Source organism: Exophiala viscosa (genome assembly GCF_022695815.1).
Source record: "Exophiala viscosa unplaced genomic scaffold EDD37scaffold_11, whole genome shotgun sequence".
Classification (NCBI taxonomy): Eukaryota; Fungi; Ascomycota; class Eurotiomycetes; order Chaetothyriales; family Herpotrichiellaceae; genus Exophiala; species Exophiala viscosa.
Genome location: NW_026944363.1, coordinates 60,987 through 79,410, shown reverse-complemented (window position 1 = coordinate 79,410; position 18,424 = coordinate 60,987). Strand labels below are relative to the sequence as shown.

General features: G+C 52.0%; 7 protein-coding genes across 7 annotated transcripts; 4 read left to right on the top strand and 3 right to left on the bottom strand.

Annotated features, from left to right (window-relative positions):
* Positions 1-108: 108 nt before the first annotated feature.
* On the top strand, positions 109-2,673 carry EDD37DRAFT_132045 (uncharacterized protein). Its single transcript, XM_062809435.1, has one exon. It carries the CDS (start codon positions 319-321, stop codon positions 2,338-2,340), a length of 2,022 nt encoding a protein of 673 aa, XP_062666654.1. The 5' UTR covers positions 109-318; the 3' UTR covers positions 2,341-2,673.
* EDD37DRAFT_132138 (armadillo-type protein) lies at positions 2,644-7,039 on the top strand. Its single transcript, XM_062809439.1, has 2 exons — positions 2,644-2,745; positions 2,806-7,039. The coding sequence occupies exon 2, from the start codon at positions 3,007-3,009 to the stop codon at positions 6,808-6,810; it is 3,804 nt and encodes a 1,267-aa protein (XP_062666653.1). The 5' UTR covers positions 2,644-2,745; positions 2,806-3,006; the 3' UTR covers positions 6,811-7,039.
* EDD37DRAFT_132081 (NADH dehydrogenase) lies at positions 7,039-8,026 on the bottom strand. The gene is made up of 3 exons (XM_062809436.1): positions 7,964-8,026; positions 7,595-7,854; positions 7,039-7,424 (listed from the first exon to the last, which is right to left on the bottom strand). Exons 1-3 carry the CDS (start codon positions 8,012-8,014, stop codon positions 7,376-7,378), a joined length of 360 nt encoding a protein of 119 aa, XP_062666652.1. The 5' UTR covers positions 8,015-8,026; the 3' UTR covers positions 7,039-7,375.
* A 49-nt stretch (positions 8,027-8,075) lies between these two features.
* Positions 8,076-10,069, top strand: EDD37DRAFT_132094 (guanine-1-methyltransferase-domain-containing protein). Its single transcript, XM_062809437.1, has one exon. It carries the CDS (start codon positions 8,178-8,180, stop codon positions 9,678-9,680), a length of 1,503 nt encoding a protein of 500 aa, XP_062666651.1. The 5' UTR covers positions 8,076-8,177; the 3' UTR covers positions 9,681-10,069.
* EDD37DRAFT_612228 (glycoside hydrolase superfamily) lies at positions 9,859-12,207 on the bottom strand (the record flags this gene model as incomplete). Its single annotated transcript, XM_062815344.1, has 2 exons — positions 9,859-10,527; positions 10,573-12,207. The coding sequence occupies 2 exons, from the start codon at positions 12,205-12,207 to the stop codon at positions 9,859-9,861; spliced, it is 2,304 nt and encodes a 767-aa protein (XP_062666650.1).
* Positions 12,208-12,708: 501 nt separating this feature from the next.
* Positions 12,709-17,309, top strand: EDD37DRAFT_131396 (uncharacterized protein). Its single transcript, XM_062809430.1, has one exon. It carries the CDS (start codon positions 12,829-12,831, stop codon positions 17,038-17,040), a length of 4,212 nt encoding a protein of 1,403 aa, XP_062666649.1. The 5' UTR covers positions 12,709-12,828; the 3' UTR covers positions 17,041-17,309.
* On the bottom strand, positions 17,152-18,423 carry EDD37DRAFT_131336 (uncharacterized protein). The gene has a single exon (XM_062809428.1). The coding sequence runs from the start codon at positions 18,088-18,090 to the stop codon at positions 17,263-17,265; it is 828 nt and encodes a 275-aa protein (XP_062666648.1). The 5' UTR covers positions 18,091-18,423; the 3' UTR covers positions 17,152-17,262.
* Between the last annotated feature and the right edge of the window lies 1 nt (position 18,424).

The following is an 18,424-nucleotide window of genomic DNA, read 5'->3' as shown; positions in this document are numbered from 1 at the left end:
TGAACTGCAGTTCGGTAAAGTGATGAGAGGCTGAAGAGAGGGAAAGAAATCAAGAATCAGATTGTCGCAGTTCGTCTTCCGTCGGCCGCGTCCAACTGGCGAAAATTCGTTGTGGATTCTCCGCTCGAAAATCTTGGCATTGATGACTAACCATTATTTTGGGAACGGATCCGCTTTTATTATTCTGGTGACGAGACTAGTACTCAGTGACTCTTACTATCGATTTATGTTTGCCATGGCACACCCCGAAGACATCAATCAACAATCATTCACGCAGGGGAGTCAAGAGGAGGTTGTTGAAGATCAGGCGTCGGTGTGATGGAGGAAGTTCCAGGGATAGTAGGGCAAATCCCTTCACTCGCCAGCTTTCCTGATTCCAATGTCAGAGCCACACTGCCAGTTGCTGAGTGGGAGGGATGCCTAGAGTCATGGCTTCTCAGCATCGAGGTCAGACTACGGATGCAAGATAAGGACTTTGCCAAATTCAAGTTCTCACAGAAAGCCAGTGGCGTGGATTTCCTGGTCTCGGTACTCCGGTCAGCGAGAGACGAGGGCTTAGCGTCATCCAAGTTTCAGAAGGAACGACTTTTGCTGAAGCGGGCATATATGCTCCTGCGACGACTCTTACTGGCTACAGGTGTTCCATTCGACTTCGAGCCAGAGAAGTTTGTCGACCTCCTCTGTATGGGCAGCTGCGTTTATGCAGCCGTTGTGGACTGGAAAGCCACTCTCAAGGGGCTCTGGAAACGGAACAAAGCACAATTGACCACTGCAGTCAACGGCTGGAAGAAGGAAGCATCTACAAAACTGTCGGATCAGTCACATCAGTCATCTCTCTCGGACAGTTACAGCAGTATCAATGCCCTTCTTAAAGTCTCACCGGAGACTGGCCTTAGCCTAATGACTGGATCAGATTACCTCGAGACGCTAATGGAAGCGTACAGCTCTGCACAACTTACCACCCAGAAGTTATTGACGGAGCACATCTATTACTGCTTGCGTAGTCTCATGTCCGATGGACTTTCGCACGGCTCCCTCCTGTTAGACCACCTCTACCATATGAAGTCAGAGGCCGATCGAACAACAAAATCCAAGCCCGATCAGCCAACTATACTGTCAAGTTTGGTCTGCAATACTTCATTCTTGAGGCATCTCGCGGCCGACAACTCAATAGCGTCTGGGAAACGGGGCCAGAGCTTGATCGATGGCCTCACGACTTACCGCCAAAATGCAGCACATCTACACACACCAATGGCGTCACGCAGACACAAGGTGTCAAAGGGCAAAGGGAAGGGCGATGTCCACGCGGAACTCCACATCCACAAAGCCTCTCAGGTCTCGCAGGTTCACGACCTCTTCCCCGATCTGCCCAATCACTACATCCTAAGGCTGCTCGACCATTTTCACGACGATACCGAAGCTGTGATTGCTGCGCTGCTTGAACCGGAATCACTGCCCGCTGATCTTCGTGACTCGGGTCCGGCAGATGGACCTTCGGTCGATATTGACGGACCAGCACATGATTTGGCACCACATTCGACACCACCGTTGCTTCCCCAGAGGAGGAACGTGTTTGATGGGGACGACTTTGATAACCTACGCATATCCTCGGACCGGTTACACAGAGGCCGTAAAGAGATCAAGATAAGTAATGACACACAGGATGAGCATGCCCGAAGAAAAGCGGCCATAATGACAGCTCTAGCGGCCTTCGACTCTGACGACGACGAGAGAGACGATACGTACGACGTCGCTGATGTGGGTGGTACGGTCGATTCCACTCTTGACACCGATAGCCGTCCTCGCGCGGAGAGGAGTCTTGACCAAAATCCCCATGAAGAGTCGTTGTATCGAGCATGGAAGGACAACCAGGGGCTTTTTGCACGAGACAGCACGACTCGAGCGTCTAAGGTGCGGCAAGACTTGAAGCGAGAGACTGCTATGAGCGACGAGCAAATTGAAGGATGGGCAATCATGCTCAAGAAAGACTCCAAGATGCAAGAACAATTGGAGAAGAAGTACTCTATGTCGCAATCTTTCCGGGGAAATCAGACTGCACTTACCGCAACAAGGTGGCAAGGCGATACTCCAGAGGATAGTGAAGAAGGTGAAAATAGCGGTGGTGGTGATGGTCGCCGGATGGGTCAGGCACAGATCCGTGGTAACCCTCCATGGGGCCGCGGTAGAGGTGGAAGCACAGCGGGTCCTGGTAGTGAAGCTGCGACCCAAGCTGCAAGAAGGCGGAAAGAGCAAGGCAGAGGACGAGGCGGAGCAAACCATTCTCGGCGGGAAGGTCGAGCTCGAAAGATGGGTAGAGGCATGGCAGGGCCAGCAAGCTGATCGAGCGTTTCGGATCATGCTGATCACGACAGTGCCAGTCAGGAAACTTTATGACAGTGGGTCATCAGAATAAGGACGACAGATGGTGTATCGTGATGAATGATAATGAGGAAAAGGGGGCAAATGAACCTTGTCGCTTAACCTTCCCAACAGCTCAACTAGTTTGACTAGTTTGCATTAATCGGTTTCGTTTGCATTTGAACCAATTGTTTGACACAATAGGAAGTGTCACGTGGGTGGACAAAGTCTCCTTCGTTATTGATTTGTGTCGCATGCCCATCCACCATCAATCAAAGCAATACAATACAATCGTTTGACTGTCACCGTGGATACTACGCGACTGCCGCTTCCTCATCACTCATAATATCGAGACTCAGAGAATCTGCGCTTCCCATCACGAAACAGGTATTGAAAGGACAGTCAGCAGTCCTTGTTGCTTCCAGATTTCTGATATCCACCATCAAGGTCTCCTGGAAGAACAAAATCCGTTCACCACAACGCTTTTTCATGGTGTAGACTCTCTCTGGGCGTTGCACAACCTTCTGGATCGCTGGGACTTGACCGTACTCAACGAAGCCTTCAACGCCATCGAATAGCTACGGCCACTTTGCGACATGCCACGACGATCAACATAGAAGGCACCACCCTGGGTATAGAAGTCTGGAAATGACAGACGTACCTTCAACTAATGGCACCTCAATCGGAGCCAACGCCCCAGCGTTCGATACAGCCAACATACTGCAGGCTCTAGAACTCATCCACAACCCTTCAACAAAAAACGATGTCCGTAGACAAGCCTCGGAATTCTTGGAGAACCTCAAAGGAAGCAATGAAGCACCTCAATATGGCTTCAATCTCTCCACAGATCGATCACAGCCGCCCCTTGTCCGCCATTTTGGTCTATCTTTGTTGAGCCATGTCATTCACCATGAAGCACATCACCTATCAGAAGAACAGAATGCTCAACTACGCGATTGTGTGCTCGATCTTGGCCGATCCATCACGTCCTCAGACTTACCATTCATTCGCAACAAGATCGCCGAGCTGTGGATCGAGCTGGCTAAGCGGAGTTGGGCATTGGACTGGTTCAATCTGGACGAACAGCTCGTCCACTTATGGTCTCAAGATCTAGTCCACAAGGATTTTGTCCTTACGATACTGGAGAATCTTTCCGAAGACGTCTTTGTTCGTGATGACAACATCGCCATACTTCGCGGCCGTGACCTCAATACCGCTCTCGTGGAGGTCTTCACCTCTAGCTCCACCTTTGCGGGCGGAATCAAGGTCGGTGACAGAGTGCACCATGTACGATTCGGAGACGAAGGATGGCTGGCCAGAATCAAGATATTCCTGGACGACTGTTTGAAGAGCTCGGTAAGCAGTCCGGTGAAAGATACCGCGCTCAGAGGCTTGGCCACGCTGCGTACAGCCTTTGTCTGGGTCATGACACCAGCAGTTGTGCACTCTATGACGCTGGCAGTTACTTGCAACTTTTTGACCCAATCAGATCCGGACGTGGTCCTGGCAGCTGTTGATGTCCTGCTCTCTCTGTACGGGAGAACGCGCTTGGAAGAACTTGAGGTTCAGGCTCTAGTCCATCCTCTCACTCAGCCTGACAGCATCTCAACATTTCGCCACCTCTATTCGTGGTCCATTGTTTCGGTGGAAGACATTGACAGCAGCAAATATGTCATTTCCAAGAAGCTGTCCGAGCTGATGTCTCTCTTATCAGATCATGTATGCCAATATGCGCCTCCAGATGGCGGCAATTTCGACGTGGGACCGTTCTTACAATTCCTCATTGCGGTTGCTGAACATCAAAGTCTAATCGTGTCAATTCCCGTCGTGCACTCATGGGTCAAAATACTGGAGGTGCCTCTCTGGAGGAAGATACCAGCGGTCTTGCAGTGCATTGGCCCCCTCCTGCAGTTGGTGTCACAACGGCTGATTCAATACGACCAACTCCCAGAAGATACTCTGGAGCCTGCTGTCATCTTTGTCAACGAAGAAATTGAGCTCTTTCCCGAGCGGCAAGGCTTCTACGCAAACTACCGCAGGCTGTGTTCCGCTGTTCTGGAGTGGATCTGCTATGCTCAGCTGGAGGAGGCCATGGAAGCAGTCCTAAGACGGGCAGATGTACTCTTGGATGAGATTCATGCGGATGAGGACCACTTCGACCCCGAGACATATGAAAGAGTCTCCATGACTTCCCTTAGAGCGGACGCCTACTTTGCAATGGTTGATGCTGCTTTCAAAGGGCTTGATCGCTGGCAGGCCATGCATCAGGAAAATCCAACTCCCGAAGAAGAGCAACTAGCTCGCAGAGTCAGAGAGTCGTCGAAAGCATGGATGCTGAACTTGATGAGCCAACGCGACTTCAAGGATCCGCAGATCCGACAACGCCAGATTAGGACAGCCGTCGAAGTATCGAACCGAGCTTTACAGAAGGACACTGGGTTTGCATTCAACGTTCTTGAACACATCTTATCGTCATTCATCATCAACCACCATCCGCACCAGCAGGTCTATTCTGAAGCTGTTGCTGAATTGCACGGTTATGCAACATCGGAGTTGAGGCGATTATCACTTCAGCATGCAGACTACTTTGTTACCTTCTACGACCAGCTTCAAGGCAAGTTCACCGACCTCATCAATCAACTCGGGGCAGATGAACGACTGCAAATTGACCTGAAGTCAACACTGTTCTCGGTCATACAGCGTGCGACCACAGTAGGCTACGCTGAGCGTCAAGCCAAATTGCAAGAGTTCCTTTCTCCGCTTGCCGCTTCATGGGCGGATGAGAGCCTGCAGGCTATGTTACAAAGCTTCGAATCTTTTGCCCACTCACAAGCTTTCGATCAAATCGCACCATATATGGCCTCGATAGGAGCAGGCAATGTAGAAGACTGGTCTCAGGCCTTCTATGATGACCGCGGTGCAATGATTCAACAAGACATGCTGGCTGGCTATGCAAAGCTGCCTCTGAGAGAGTCAAGGATACTGCTGAGCATATCAACCGATAGACTGGATGAAGGTTCACCACTTCAGAAAATGGTATGCGAGTTGTGGTCGCCATTGATGCCGAGCATGTTGAGCCATGTCTTCCGTCTTACAAGATACAATCATCAACTACACAATCCAGCTTCGTGGCCGAATACTAGCCCAGACATGGACCCAGTCATTCGTCGGATATTGCGGGATCGATACTGGCAATCAGGTATATCGTCTGGGTCGATGAACCAGTTCCACAGCCAGGTCAAGTCGACCAAATCGACATTGGAAGGCTTCGCCTCGTCTGTCCGTGGGCGAATACGTAACAACCTTGAACAGTGTTACAGCATTATTCATACGTTGGGCAGACTAGGTTCAGCCTTTTATGGCTTGCAGCAGGTCGCAGAGATGATTGCAGAAGCTGCGCTAGACTCTGCATCACCGTTGAGCCCGCATCACTTTGCCGTGCTAATTCAAATGCTGCCAAAACTGATCGACGAATGTCCGCCTGAGTTGCGGCAATCATTCCTGACTCCGATCCTTTCCTCACTACTGCAACAAATGGACACCAAGCTTTCGAACGACTGGGTCAAGATGACTGAGATAAAGCAGACCAAACATGACGAGGAAAACCTGAACGATGAGATGAGAGACGACTCCGTCCTGCGGCAGACTACATACAAGGCCGTCAACTTGGTGGCGCACTGGATCAACCCGAAGCGAGAAGAACAACTCAGCACGAAAAAGTCGATTGTTAATGGCAATCACTTGACACAAGGCACCCAGCAGACCATGAGGGAGTTCATTCTGTCTAATTTGCACGTCCTGGATCGCCTAATCGTCTTCATCACCCATGCGCTTGCTTTTCGCGATACTCGGTCATGCACCACCATGCTTGGGGCTGCGCAACGTCTCGTACTGAGTTTCGCATCCGACCATTTCCTCTCCGGCCAGGAAGCGGCTGCGGTGCGTGAATTTATTTCGACAGACATGCTGAAGACGGCAATCACATGTTTGAATGATGGGTATTTTGCCGACCAGCAGAAAGAATACGCTCATCTGATCGCCATGATCTGGTTGTCATACGGTCTGCCCGCTCACGTCCCAGCCACGGAGTCCGCGCCGGCTCACGATCGTCCGGCTTTGACGGCGACGCCTAGAAGTGTCATACTCAGTCTACCTGGCATGACGGAGGCGAAGGTCGACAAAGCAGCTGCGCAACTCCTCCAAGAAGGAGCGAGTGGTGCTCGGTCGAAGAAGCTTCGTGCGGTCATCCTGTCGTTGTTGGAGGGTGTTCGCGGCGTCAGACTAAGTGAGCTCGGCAAGATTGACATGCGGCAGCAGCAGTCGAAGATCTTGGAAAAGTACAAGCAGCGCGAGTTATTGGGAATGCAGGGCATGGAGGGACAGTCTGGTGGCTCCGGGGCCCAAGACGACGGCGTTGACTTGGGTGGTGTGGCTGACATGTTTGCGGGCTAGGAGCTGCTTGATGATGTCGGCTGGCTAGGCATGAAATCTGGCACAAAAGGCTTGAGGCGAAGAGCTTCTTCGATCTGAACGCGTTGTTCAGGGTGGCCTGTGGCACTTTCGGTTCCTCGGGTACGAAAAATCTCCTTTTAGGCGAAGTGGAACTGTTCTGTGAGCGGAATTGCTATGGTTAGCACTAATGCCAATCAACACAGAGCAAACATCGATAAGATACTTGGAGGCGACAAAGACGTGCAGGAGACATTCAGTCTTCAGCATGATAGATTGCATCTTGGTTACTTCACATAGTTCATGCATCGAGGCCACTTTTGTGCCTGCTTGCTGCCTTTTTCTTTTGACATTGGCCAGGTCTGGCCATCATGACCATAGTCATACTCTTCCAGTATATACATTTTGACCCTTCTTCCCCAGGTCCTGTGTCACGCTTTCCCCAGAGCCTTACGACTCCATGTTTATCATGGCTCTCTATCTTTTGCTGAACAGCAACCGTGAGCCTTTCAATAGCTCTGGCCATCACCTAAAGAAATTGTCAGGTTTTGATGTGGACCATCAGAGTCTATTCGGTCGTCCTCGTAGGCATGGCAGTATATGTCGGGCGGACAAATCTAAAAGAATCGTGTTAGCACAACACAATCAAAGTCTTGTAGCAACGACAGAGGCGTCGACGCAGGCCCTTGCTCCCCGAACATCGCTCATCGACCCTGCGTCCACGCCAGTACATCCCCGTCTCTTCCGTACGATCAAGAGTAAAACCAATCGCATCTGTCGAACGTACCTGTCGCTGTTGTACGGCTTGCTCTGACTACCCAGCAGCTTCTGTTCTCGGTCCAGATCGGCATAGTATCTTCGCACTTGATCGCGGTCCTCCTCGGCTTGCATGACGGGAATAAGGTGAATTCGCGCCCACATCTTCTCACGGGCGAGTTCGTGCTTCTCGCGCTGGCCTAGGAAGAAGTTCCGCCAGCCATAGGCCATGACTAGCCCGATGCCGACGAAGTAGTATGCTGGTCGGAAGCCGCGGGTGGGTAGGTTGCGCTGTCACGAGGGAGAACTGTTAGCCCGTACAACTTAGACATGCAGTGAGTGAGAGAGTGTGCCGAGAGGCGTTGGTGGCTTCAGGTGTTGTGGAAGGGAGGGCGCATACTCTGTATTGAACGGGCTCGTAGCCGCCCGAGGGCGGTAAATCTTGAGGCATTGTGTTATGTTGCTGCGAGGCCCGCCGGCGTTGACAAGCTCGACGTTGGACGCTGGTGAGTGAGGGCAGCTTCGGAGCGAGGGAAGTCAGTTCGATTGGGTGGAGGTTAGAGCAGCGCAATTTCGGCCCGAAGCACGTGAGCCATAATTTTTTGAATGTTAACATGCCAAACAGCAGCAAATCGGCTATCACTCTCATTCGGACATACACACGCTACATAATGGAAGCAGAGGAGCGGCCCACGAAGCTGAGGAAGCTAGACACACAAGAAACTGCTGCTGAAGTGACAGCGGTCACTCCCTTGCTGTCGGACGCTACTGCCACCCTCCCAGAGTCATGCACTGCCGAACCATCACACACCAGTAAGCCAGAAGAGCATACTGCTAATGACGCAGATTCCGCCGCCGAGGCTTCTGAAGATGAGCATGAGTCCGACGGTGGCGTAGCCACGGAGCCACAGCATCCTTCTCAAGAAAATGGCGAGCCCGCAAAGCCCATGTCCAAGAACCAAATAAAGAAACAACGCAAACGGGAAGAGTGGGAGGCTGCTCGGGACTACCGCAAAGTCAAACGGAAGCAGAAATTACAAGAGAAAAGAGCCAGGAAGAAAGCGGCACGAGAGGAGGCAGCAGAACAGGAACAACAGGATGGAGACACTGCGCCAGATCTACAACTACAACGACAGCCCAAGCCCAAATACCGCCGTCCGGTCCAGCTGCCCGTCACGATCCTGATTGACTGCGGCTTCGACGACCTGATGATGGAGAAGGAGCGGATCTCGCTCGGCTCGCAGATCACACGGTCCTACTCGGACAACTATCGAGCTCCGTTCCAGGCGCATCTCGTAATAAGTTCGTGGGGAGGACTTCTCAAGGAGCGGTTCGACACGGTCCTAAGCAAGCACTATCTCAACTGGAAGAATGTGGTCATCGAAGAGAATGATTTCGTCGAGGCGGCGAAGAAAGCGGACGAGTTCATGCGCGGTCCTAGCGGCGGAAAAATGGCTGGGATGTTCGAACGATTTGCCGCTCCCGACGGAGTTGTCAAGCACGACGACTCTGAGAAAGTCGACGGTAACAAGGTTCATGCCTCGAACGGAAACCGGGTTGAAGTTGAAGCACCAGACCCGTCTTTGAACACTGCCGAATCCGTTGGGTACACCTCGACGATACCAGAGAATCCAGAATCTGCACAAAAAGATATCCCTCCTTCAGACTCTACAGGCCCGCTAGAGCACACCGGCGAGATCGTCTATCTGACCTCCGACTCGCCCGAGACTCTGACCGAGCTGTCGCCCTACTCGACGTACATCGTCGGCGGCCTGGTCGACAAGAACCGGCACAAAGGCATATGCTACAAAATCGCGAAAGAACGGGGCATCAAGACCGCCAAGCTGCCGATCGGCGACTACCTGAAGATGGCGTCGCGCAAGGTCCTTGCTACAAATCACGTCGTCGAGATCATGATACGTTGGTTGGAGTGCGGGGACTGGGGCGAGGCTTTCATGAAGGTCATTCCCAAGAGGAAAGGCGTCAAGTTGAGGGAGGACGAGGACGAGCACGATCAGCAGGACAGTCCGGCTACTAATGACAACGACGAGGTTGAGCACGACGACGCGGGAGATCAAGAAGAGGCCGATGACAAGCCGATAGAGGCCTCCTCCTGAACATGCTGCGGAGCTTCTAATGTAGATCTCGTTGGCACGATAAATCTGCGACATCATATAGACTGATGGAGTCTCCACGGCTAAGGCCATAGAACAAGGCAGCCAGCCCTTTTGTTGTACCGAAACTTCCGTCGCATTCCAACGCCTACTACCTGCCTCGCATTACTTCGTAGTCTCATCACATAACGCTACAATTTTCCATCGAGGACTTCATCGTATCAATATATCCGGCCTCAGTTTCAGCCTCTTCTTCCAACGCACCTGGCTTTCTCTTGACGCCCTTCACAGTCATCGTCTGTTCTCCGACACCGTGCCACCACTTCATGACTTGCATACTCTCACCGTCCACATCCACGGCATCGATCCTCCATCTACCTCCACTCACATCGACATTGGTCTTGCCAACTGGGAAGTGGAATTCCGGAAGGTAAATCTCGGTGGGCACATCCTCCTTTGTGGCGCGGTCAGCGACCAAGCTGAACGTGAACGTCACTTTTGCTAAGTCAAAGCCATAGTTGACGACGTCGCCTACTGTGGCGATGGGTGAAGGCCGCACATATGCTTCGGCAGCTCGCAGCCCGGGGTTTGACGAGGAATAGGAACCAGCGGAGGAAGGCTTCTGGGCAATTTCCGGTTGCCTCAGCACGTCCTTGATGTTCGAAGGGTTGACAGTAGAGCTGGACAGAGTAACGCCGGAATATCCGTCTGACCCCTGGCCTAATGAAGACGTGGACTGATTTGGGTCTTTCAGTCGGGACATAGAAGAGCTAGGCGGCAGAAGGGGATCATCGACAGAGACAATAGAAAGGTCTTCGCCGTTCCACAAGTCGCCATATTCGTGGTTATTCTGGCTAGGTCAGCAAGTCCATAGATGTTCCTGTGGCATTCTTACCTGTCCAACGTATGTCCATAAAGTGTAGCCCTGGGCACCGGATCCCTCCAGAGCGTAGTGATTTGCATCCAGGGCAGATGTTTGACTCGAATAGTCGCCAGTCTTGTAGGCGTACTTGTCATCCATATCGAAAGGAATGCCGATCTCGGTGAATAGAGTTGGGTGTTCGCCCAGGTTTTCCAATCCCTCGTCCCTTATCGCTCGAAGTTGATCTCGGAGACAATTCCGTATGGCAGTTTGACCTAGCCTGACAGCGAATGCTGGGCTCGAATAGCGATGCCGTAAAAGGCCGAAAATATCGACATTGTAATACTTGTTCCAGTGCTTTTGAATCAAGGTCAGCCCATCGTAGTAGTGTGATGCGAAGATCAATCTTTTCTCATCGTCCGCGGTATCCTTGATGAGGGGAGGTATTTCGAGTACTGCCGACTGCATCAGGATCATGCAATTTTTGTGGACGGAGCGGATGGCGTCGCGGTATTTCCGGAAGTGGTGCATATAGTATAGGTTCGTGAATTTTACGTAATCCAACTTGTCGCCTGACTTGGGTAGGGAGGCAAAGTAGTCCTTCTTCAATAGTAGGTCCTGGCTCGGGTCCCAGACGCCATTCTGAGCCCATAAGCATTCGCCAAGTTTCCAACCAGGGTCTCGCTTCCAGCCATATTTGGAGTCGTCAAAGTCTTTGGGTAGCCAGGCCGACACTCCTTCAGGGTCCACCAACTCCTTTCCGCTCTTGTATGGCCCAAAGGTATTGAAATCGTAGACGTCGATCTCGACCGCACGCCCAGAACCTGTGAGGATGGCCTGCCACGGTGTAGGACACGTGCCTTTTCTCATTTTCAAGTCGTCCGGCAGTTCGTCTAGATCTTCCCATCCAACCAGGCCCCGATGGGGTTCGTTCATTGTTTCCCACCCTATTATGCACTCGTTTTCCAGTCCACCGGCATCGTGTATCCTCTGTGCCAAGTGAGCACAAGCGTCAACAAAATGGTCGGTTAGATAGTCTTGGATGTTCTTGCCGTCTATGATGGCGTTGGGTGCAAAATCCCGGCCGGCAAAGAACAGGGTAAAGGTGACTTGGGTGGCAAGACGGGTGTAATTCGTCGGCCAAAGCATCTTGGGGAATTTAGCAGGCTCCGGCCAGGTATTGTGAACAACCGCGGCTTGGTTGGCAGTAAATCTTTCAGGATCCAGGCCACAGGCATGCAGAGTCCATAGGGGAGCACCGGAACCGCCGGTAAATCTTGACCAGACGTCCTGATGAGGATCCATAAAGATATAGAAGCCGTATGACTTTGCTATTCGCAGGATTTTGATCGTATGATCGATAAAGTCCTCGTCGTAGACTCCGGGACCTGCATGCTCGAGAGCCTCCCAAGTGAAAATGTACCGAATGACATTATAGCCCCATCTCTTCAATCGCGCAAAGTGTACATGTGCCTCCTCTTCTGTAAACGGTCGTCCTACAAACGAGACGTTGTCGGCGTCGAAAAAGCCATTGAGTTGATGAGATGGCTGATCCGGGTAGCGTGGAAACTTGCAGTCTCCAGCGACATTGATGCCCCGAAAGGTGATCTCACGATTCTCCGAGTCTCTGAACCGTATGCCATCGATCCTGAGGCCTGGTGCCGCCATTCGAGAGCGGAACTCCTCAGTCGTTCACGGGAGCATGCGGCAGGGAGAAGAAGAGACGAGGCGGTGTTTCTAAGGTGTACGCGGGATAAGGCAGTCCTTTTCTGTTGAAACACTTACTGGCGGATCAGTGTCTTCAAATTAACCTCTGAGATAACTGTATCCAACAGAGTCCAGAATGTACAAGTGGTCGTGTTTATAGAGAGGTGAGGACATAAGCCGCGAATGCATTGGGGAATATTATGGGCCTCAGCCGGGCAGTCGAGCCACTGGCACTTCGGAACGCGCTTAACGCCAAAGGCTTGTGGCGCCCGGGGCATCGAGACGTCATGTCGTGCCTCATTCGAATTTTATACGAGGTCATACTCGTATTCTTTCTACACATCACCAGAAGCCATCATACAATAAATCGGCCAAGGGGATCTCTGCGGATTGTCAAAGGCGCTGCAGGCCAAGGTGAGGTGAGGTGAGGCAGTATCAAAGGACTAGGAATGCGGTGACAATTGGGACATTTTCACCTCTGTTTGATCTCACAATGACTGATTGCTCGAGCCTTGTCGTGTGACATTGTCACCATCTTTGACCTCCGCTTGGAATAGACGGAAGACAAACAACAATATCAACATGGCGTCGGCCAAGGCCGCTTTGAAGTCTATCAAAGCCTCCCTGGATGCCGGTCATTTCGACAAGGCGGCTGAGCAGGCTGAAGACCTACTTAAACAAGATGACAAGAACCACACCGCTTTGTTGTTTCTCGGCTTCGCCAAAGAAAAGGCCGGCGACCTCGAAGCGGCGGAGAAAGCTATCCGCAGAGCTGCAGATCTAAAGCCCAAAGACCTCCAAGCATACAAAGGCCTGGTCACATTGTACGAAAAGCAAGGCAGCGCAAAGGTCGACCAGTACCACGATGTCGCATTTAAATTGGCAGAGATCTATGCTCAACAGGAGGACAGGGTTCAATGTCAGAATGTCATCGACAAATATGAGCTCTTTGCCAAAAAGCACGGAAATAGAGCGCAATACCGACGTGCGTTGGAGCTCATCCTGCCAACATCAAGTCTTTATCCAATACTCGAGGGTCGCGTCATGCAGCCCAGTCTTGCATATCAACGTATCCTCGAATCAGCAGAAGCAGAAGAGAAAGAATGGATCAATACACAAATTGGGGAGAGGAGAACGCGACTTGGAGCAAGGATCGAGCAGGTGACCCGTCAAGTCAAAGCTGAAGCCATCAGCAGATTTAACATCGAGGAAAGATATGCAGCCCTCATCGACTGGACACGAGATGATGATGCACGCCATGATCTCGAACAGAAGTTATTTCAACGCAGTTTTGATAGTCTGCTTGCAATGCCACAAGACTCCAAACAAGAACAACGCGACAAGGTGCTGAACATGGCCAATGGGATGGTCATCATCAAGCAGCCCTTCCTTCCGGCTTGGAAAGTGGCCTTGGAGTGGGTCGACGCAGAGGACCTGCAAGATTGGGATGTCAACATTTTTCGCGAGTATATCGGCTACTTTCCAGATGACGGTCTGAGCAAAATCCTGTGTGGATTTCTGGACAGCGACTCCTCTCCGTTTCCACCGCTCGAGGTCGAGGACGATGACGAAGACTCCAAGCCAGAGAAATTGTCTGACGCTGACCAGCTCATCTTGATGAATGAGGGCTTGGAAGATTGTCCAGATACGCACCTAGGACATCGGATCATGGCATATACCTACCTCCATTTCGAGGATTGGGCTGGCACAGTTGACGTCGCTCGAAAGGCTCAGAGTCTACACAAAGACGCTCAGCAGCGGTATGCCATTGACTTGCAGAATAGTATCGACGGCATCAACCTCATTCTCGCCAAAGCTTTGATAGCACATCAATCACCGCGGCATCATCCGGAAGCTCACGACTTGTACAACAACATACTCCAGCGCAAACCCAAGCTGACTGCGGCTCTGCTCGGCACCGGTCTGATTTTCGAAGAGGACGAGGACTATTCTGAAGCAGTCAAATTTCTGGACCAGGCTGCAGAGCGTGATCCTGCTAATATCAGGATCAAACTCGAGCTTTCCTGGTGCCGGGCGCAAAGCGGTGAAATCGAACATGGCCTGCATCAGCTACAGGAGATACTTGAGGTCATTGAATCGAACAAAAAGCAGCAGGACTTGTCCATGAAGTCAATCGTACTATATCGCCTCGCCTGGTGCCTGTGGCACATGAATACATCAGCTGCAGCTCGCAAAGACAAGTCCGGTCCATATCAATATCTGGTTGCCGCCATCAAAGCAAATCCCAATTATGCTCCAGCATATACTCTGCTTGGAGTGTACTTCCAAGACTATGGGAAAAGTAAGCAACGAGCAAGAGTCGCATTGCAGAAGGCATTTGAATTGTCCACATCAGAACTCGAGGCCGCGCATCGACTCGCAAAAGCTTTTGCCGATAGTGCCGAATGGGATCTCGTTGAACTTGTCGGGCAGCGTGTTGTTGCATCAGGAAAAGCACGACCTGCGCCTGGCTCGAAGAAGAAGGCGCATAGCTGGCCATATGCCGCTTTGGGCGTGGTTCAAATGAACAAGCAACAATACTCCCGAAGCATAGTATCTTTCCAGGCAGCACTGCGCATATCTCCCGATGATTACTACTCATGGGTCGGGCTGGGCGAGAGTTATCACAATGGCGGTCGCCATGTGGCTGCTACAAGAGCATTCGCTAAAGCCGAGAGTCTAGACCATGACCTGCCATCGGATGAGACTTGGTTCGCAAAGTACATGCTTGCTAATGTCCAACGCGAGATGGGGTTGTTCGACGAAGCCATCGTGGCGTACAAAGATGTCCTGAAACTCAAACCCACCGAGTTTGGTGTGCTCATTGCTTTGTTGCAAACATTGTCTGAGAGTGCCTGGGCAAAGGTTGCCCTCGGCATGTTCGGTGCAGGTGTGAAGCTTGCGACCGATGCTATCGAGGTTGCTACACAAATCGCGCAAAACAACGTGGACTTTTTCAACTTGTGGAAAGCAGTTGGCGACGCTTGCTCTGTTCTTGGAGACGTCAAGCTGCACGGCAATCTCACAACCCTTCAGCCGGTGTCCGCTCTGCTGCAAATGTCTCTTGGGAATGATCTTGACAACCTCGCAGAACTTGATAAGGTCACTCTGGACATGATCAGCGGGAACGAACAGGATAACGCCACGGTGTTGGCTGACAGATGCCTGTTTGCAGCAATCCTAGCCCATAAACGAGCAATTCATGCTTCGTCGACAGATCAGCTTGCACAAGCAGTGGCTTGGTACAACCTGGGCTGGGCAGAGTATCAGGCATATGTATCAGGTGGGCCATTGGTGAACGGCGTTGGCAAGCAGTCACGAAGATTCCTCAAAGCAGCCATCAGATGCTTCAAGCACGCCATTGAGCTCGAAGCCAGCAATCCCGAGTTTTGGAATGCCCTGGGCGTGGTGACCATGACGCTCAGCCCCAAGGTCTCTCAGCACTCGTTCGTCCGAAGCTTGCATCTTAACGATCACAGCGCCAGGACTTGGACTGACCTTGGAGTACTCTACCTGATAAATGGAGATAATCAGCTTGCCAATGAGGCTTTTACTCGAGCCCAGTCGGAGGATCCAGAATTCGCTGATGCTTGGATTGGACAAGGTTTGCTGGCTTTACTTTTCGGAAGTATCGGCGAGGCCAGGGGCCTTTTCATGCATGCTTTTGAGATTGCAGACTCTTCCCAACTACCACCTAAACGCCATTATGCTGTCTCCGCATTCGACTATCTGCTCAAGGATGCTTCAAGGTCACAGGAGGTTAGCGCACTCTTGCAGCCACTCTTCGCCATGCGCCAGTTTCACGCACAGAAACCCTCTGACATGACCGCCACCCATCTCATGTCTCTTCTGGCGGAAAGAGTTGGTGACTATGTGACAAGTGTTGAAAGCCTCCAGAAGGTCTGTTCCGCCGCAGAAGCAGAGTATGAGAAATCAGAGTCGGACGAATATCTTGTCAAGTTTGCACAAGCCAATGCGGATCTGGCTCGGGCACATCTCGCTTATGGTCGACCTTCTGAAGCCATTTCACATGCAGAAACCGCTCTCGATCTCTCAGGTGATGGAGATGAACTTGGCCCTGCATACACAGGAGTTCGGCGAAAATGGCGACTTTCCGCTCACATTACAGCAGGCCTCGCGCACAGTCACCTACACAATGTTGAAAAGTCTATCAAGATGTTTGAGGCGGCACTCCAAGAGGCTGAAGGCCAGCCGGATATTGTGTGCATGCTTGCGCAGGTTCTGTGGGCCAAAGGTGGCTCAGTGGAAAAGGAGATGGCCACATCACAGCTTTTCGATGTCATCGAAAACAATCCTGGACACGTCCAAGCTGTTGCCCTTCTAGCAGTCATGGGCCTACTGGACAATGACGAAGATGTGCTCGAGGCAGCGGAAGAGGAGCTCAAAGCCCTCAGGCGCGGGGATCAGATCGGAGTGCCGGACAAGATTAAGGCTACCAAGATCCTGGCTGGTATTGCTGCGTGCAAACCAAAGGCGGCCGATGCTACAGGGATTGATCAGGTCGCTGTGGTTGCAGATGCTCTCAGTGGGATCATGCTCGCACCATGGCAACCACAAGGCTGGCTCGAGCTCGCACAGGCTGCTCCGGAAGACGAAGATGGCACATATGCAGCTGAGATGGCTGTACTTAACGCCACCAGACAGATACCACCAGGTGGGAAGCTTGAGGCGAACGATCTTGCGAAGGCGTACGAAGGTACTGGTCAGGCGGATGACCTTCTTAGAGCGAAGATGCTTGCGCCATGGCTTTTGGAGGTTGGTGTGGAAGCTTGATGGAATTTGGACGCCTTTGATATGTTGAGCTTGACATCTTGTATGATCCCAGAGGACAAGGGACTGTCTATCGGACCAGATGTGTGATGAGACGTGTTGGGTATGGCTGCCGAAGACCTGTCTCAGGTTTCGATGCTGCATAGCCTAGGTGTGAGCGTCGTAAGCCAACCAATGTCGGTACCCGTTCGTTCGAGACTTGTATGTTGTAATCGCTGATCCGCGTTACGTTCCCTCCGACACCAATGTAGTCAGCGTCTGTTTCCTCCCTTCTTTCCACTTCTTATCCCAAGCCTCGACCTTGCCACCTAGCACGTCACACCTGTCAGGCCGCAACATGACCATCCCTCTGCGGACCATCGTGCTAGGCTTCAGGAGTAGCTTGCAACCAATGAACATGCCTGGGTCATCTTGACTGGACGCTCGGCCATTCTGAGAACCAGGCAGCACGGCGGACGCGGCGATCGACAGTCCAATCTTGGGGATTTTGACGAGCTCAAAGGCGATGACCTTGGTTCCTCGGGCATCTTGAATGACGAGCTTATGTGGTCCTGCGCTCAATTTCTTGCTCGCAGTAGATGACGCGTTCGGATTCCCGGTCGTAGGAGCAGACCTTGTGATAGCAGTGGCAGCAGGACCTGGGCCCGACCCGTCTTCGTCTTCCATACCGTCGACCGTGCGGATGACTTCGCGTCCACGAATCTCCTCGCCGCGTTCCACGCGTTCGATCGCCTCGACTTGACTCCACTTGCTGGATCCGATGTCCAAAACATCTAGGACTTGGACGATCACATGGCCTGAGAGAATCCGTTCTTTGACGCTTACGTCGGCGATCTCTTGTGGTAGAAGGTCGGTTGATGGCGGTGATAGCGATGTGGTGATGTCACTTGCTAGGAGGCGGAACTGTGCTGTCGATAGGAGGGCTGGCAGTGGCGGCGGATTTGGTCCGCGTGATGAGAGGAAGTCGTTGAGCCATTGCGTATTAACCTGAAGGTGGTATCTGGATTGGAGAGCGGTCGTCACTTGATCGTGAAGAGGGTGTAGATTCGGCATCTTGACTAAAGCATCCAGGGTAGATAGTCTGTAGAACGTCCGGAACGTGTACCTCTTCTCCTGTCATTGAACTCACGCCGGCACGGTCCCAGAGGGCTTGGAGGTGAAGACAGGAACGAGCATCAGATTAACCGCCAATATCCCCATATCAAAGCTTGATGGAGTTGCCTACCCGACTGATCCGGTTTGCGAGCCTTCGATCATTGCTGCACATTCTCAGTGTCCCAAGGCGTTGACAAGGCCGTGCAAAAAGGAGACGCTTTTTGGCAGCCAACGTGCCGGTTAAAGCTCGGCATGTTGCAAGGCTGGACTTGACGAGGCTGAGTCTGCCACC

What these genes read in the sequence shown, in the direction of transcription:
- EDD37DRAFT_132045 (XM_062809435.1), top strand. Translation starts at nt 319, where the DNA reads ATGGAGGAAGTTCCAGGGATAGTAGGGCAAATCCCTTCACTCGCCAGC.
- EDD37DRAFT_132138 (XM_062809439.1), top strand. Translation starts at nt 3,007, where the DNA reads ATGACAGACGTACCTTCAACTAATGGCACCTCAATCGGAGCCAACGCC.
- EDD37DRAFT_132081 (XM_062809436.1), bottom strand. Translation starts at nt 8,014, where the DNA reads ATGCCTCAAGATTTACCGCCCTCGGGCGGCTACGAGCCCGTTCAATAC. An exon ending in ACGAGCCCGTTCAATACAGA is followed by an intron (nt 7,855 to 7,963) that starts GTATGCGCCCTC and finishes CCCTCGTGACAG; the next exon opens with CGCAACCTACCCACCCGCGG. An exon ending in AAGCCGTACAACAGCGACAG is followed by an intron (nt 7,425 to 7,594) that starts GTACGTTCGACA and finishes CGATTCTTTTAG; the next exon opens with ATTTGTCCGCCCGACATATA.
- EDD37DRAFT_132094 (XM_062809437.1), top strand. Translation starts at nt 8,178, where the DNA reads ATGCCAAACAGCAGCAAATCGGCTATCACTCTCATTCGGACATACACA.
- EDD37DRAFT_131396 (XM_062809430.1), top strand. Translation starts at nt 12,829, where the DNA reads ATGGCGTCGGCCAAGGCCGCTTTGAAGTCTATCAAAGCCTCCCTGGAT.
- EDD37DRAFT_131336 (XM_062809428.1), bottom strand. Translation starts at nt 18,090, where the DNA reads ATGCCGAATCTACACCCTCTTCACGATCAAGTGACGACCGCTCTCCAA.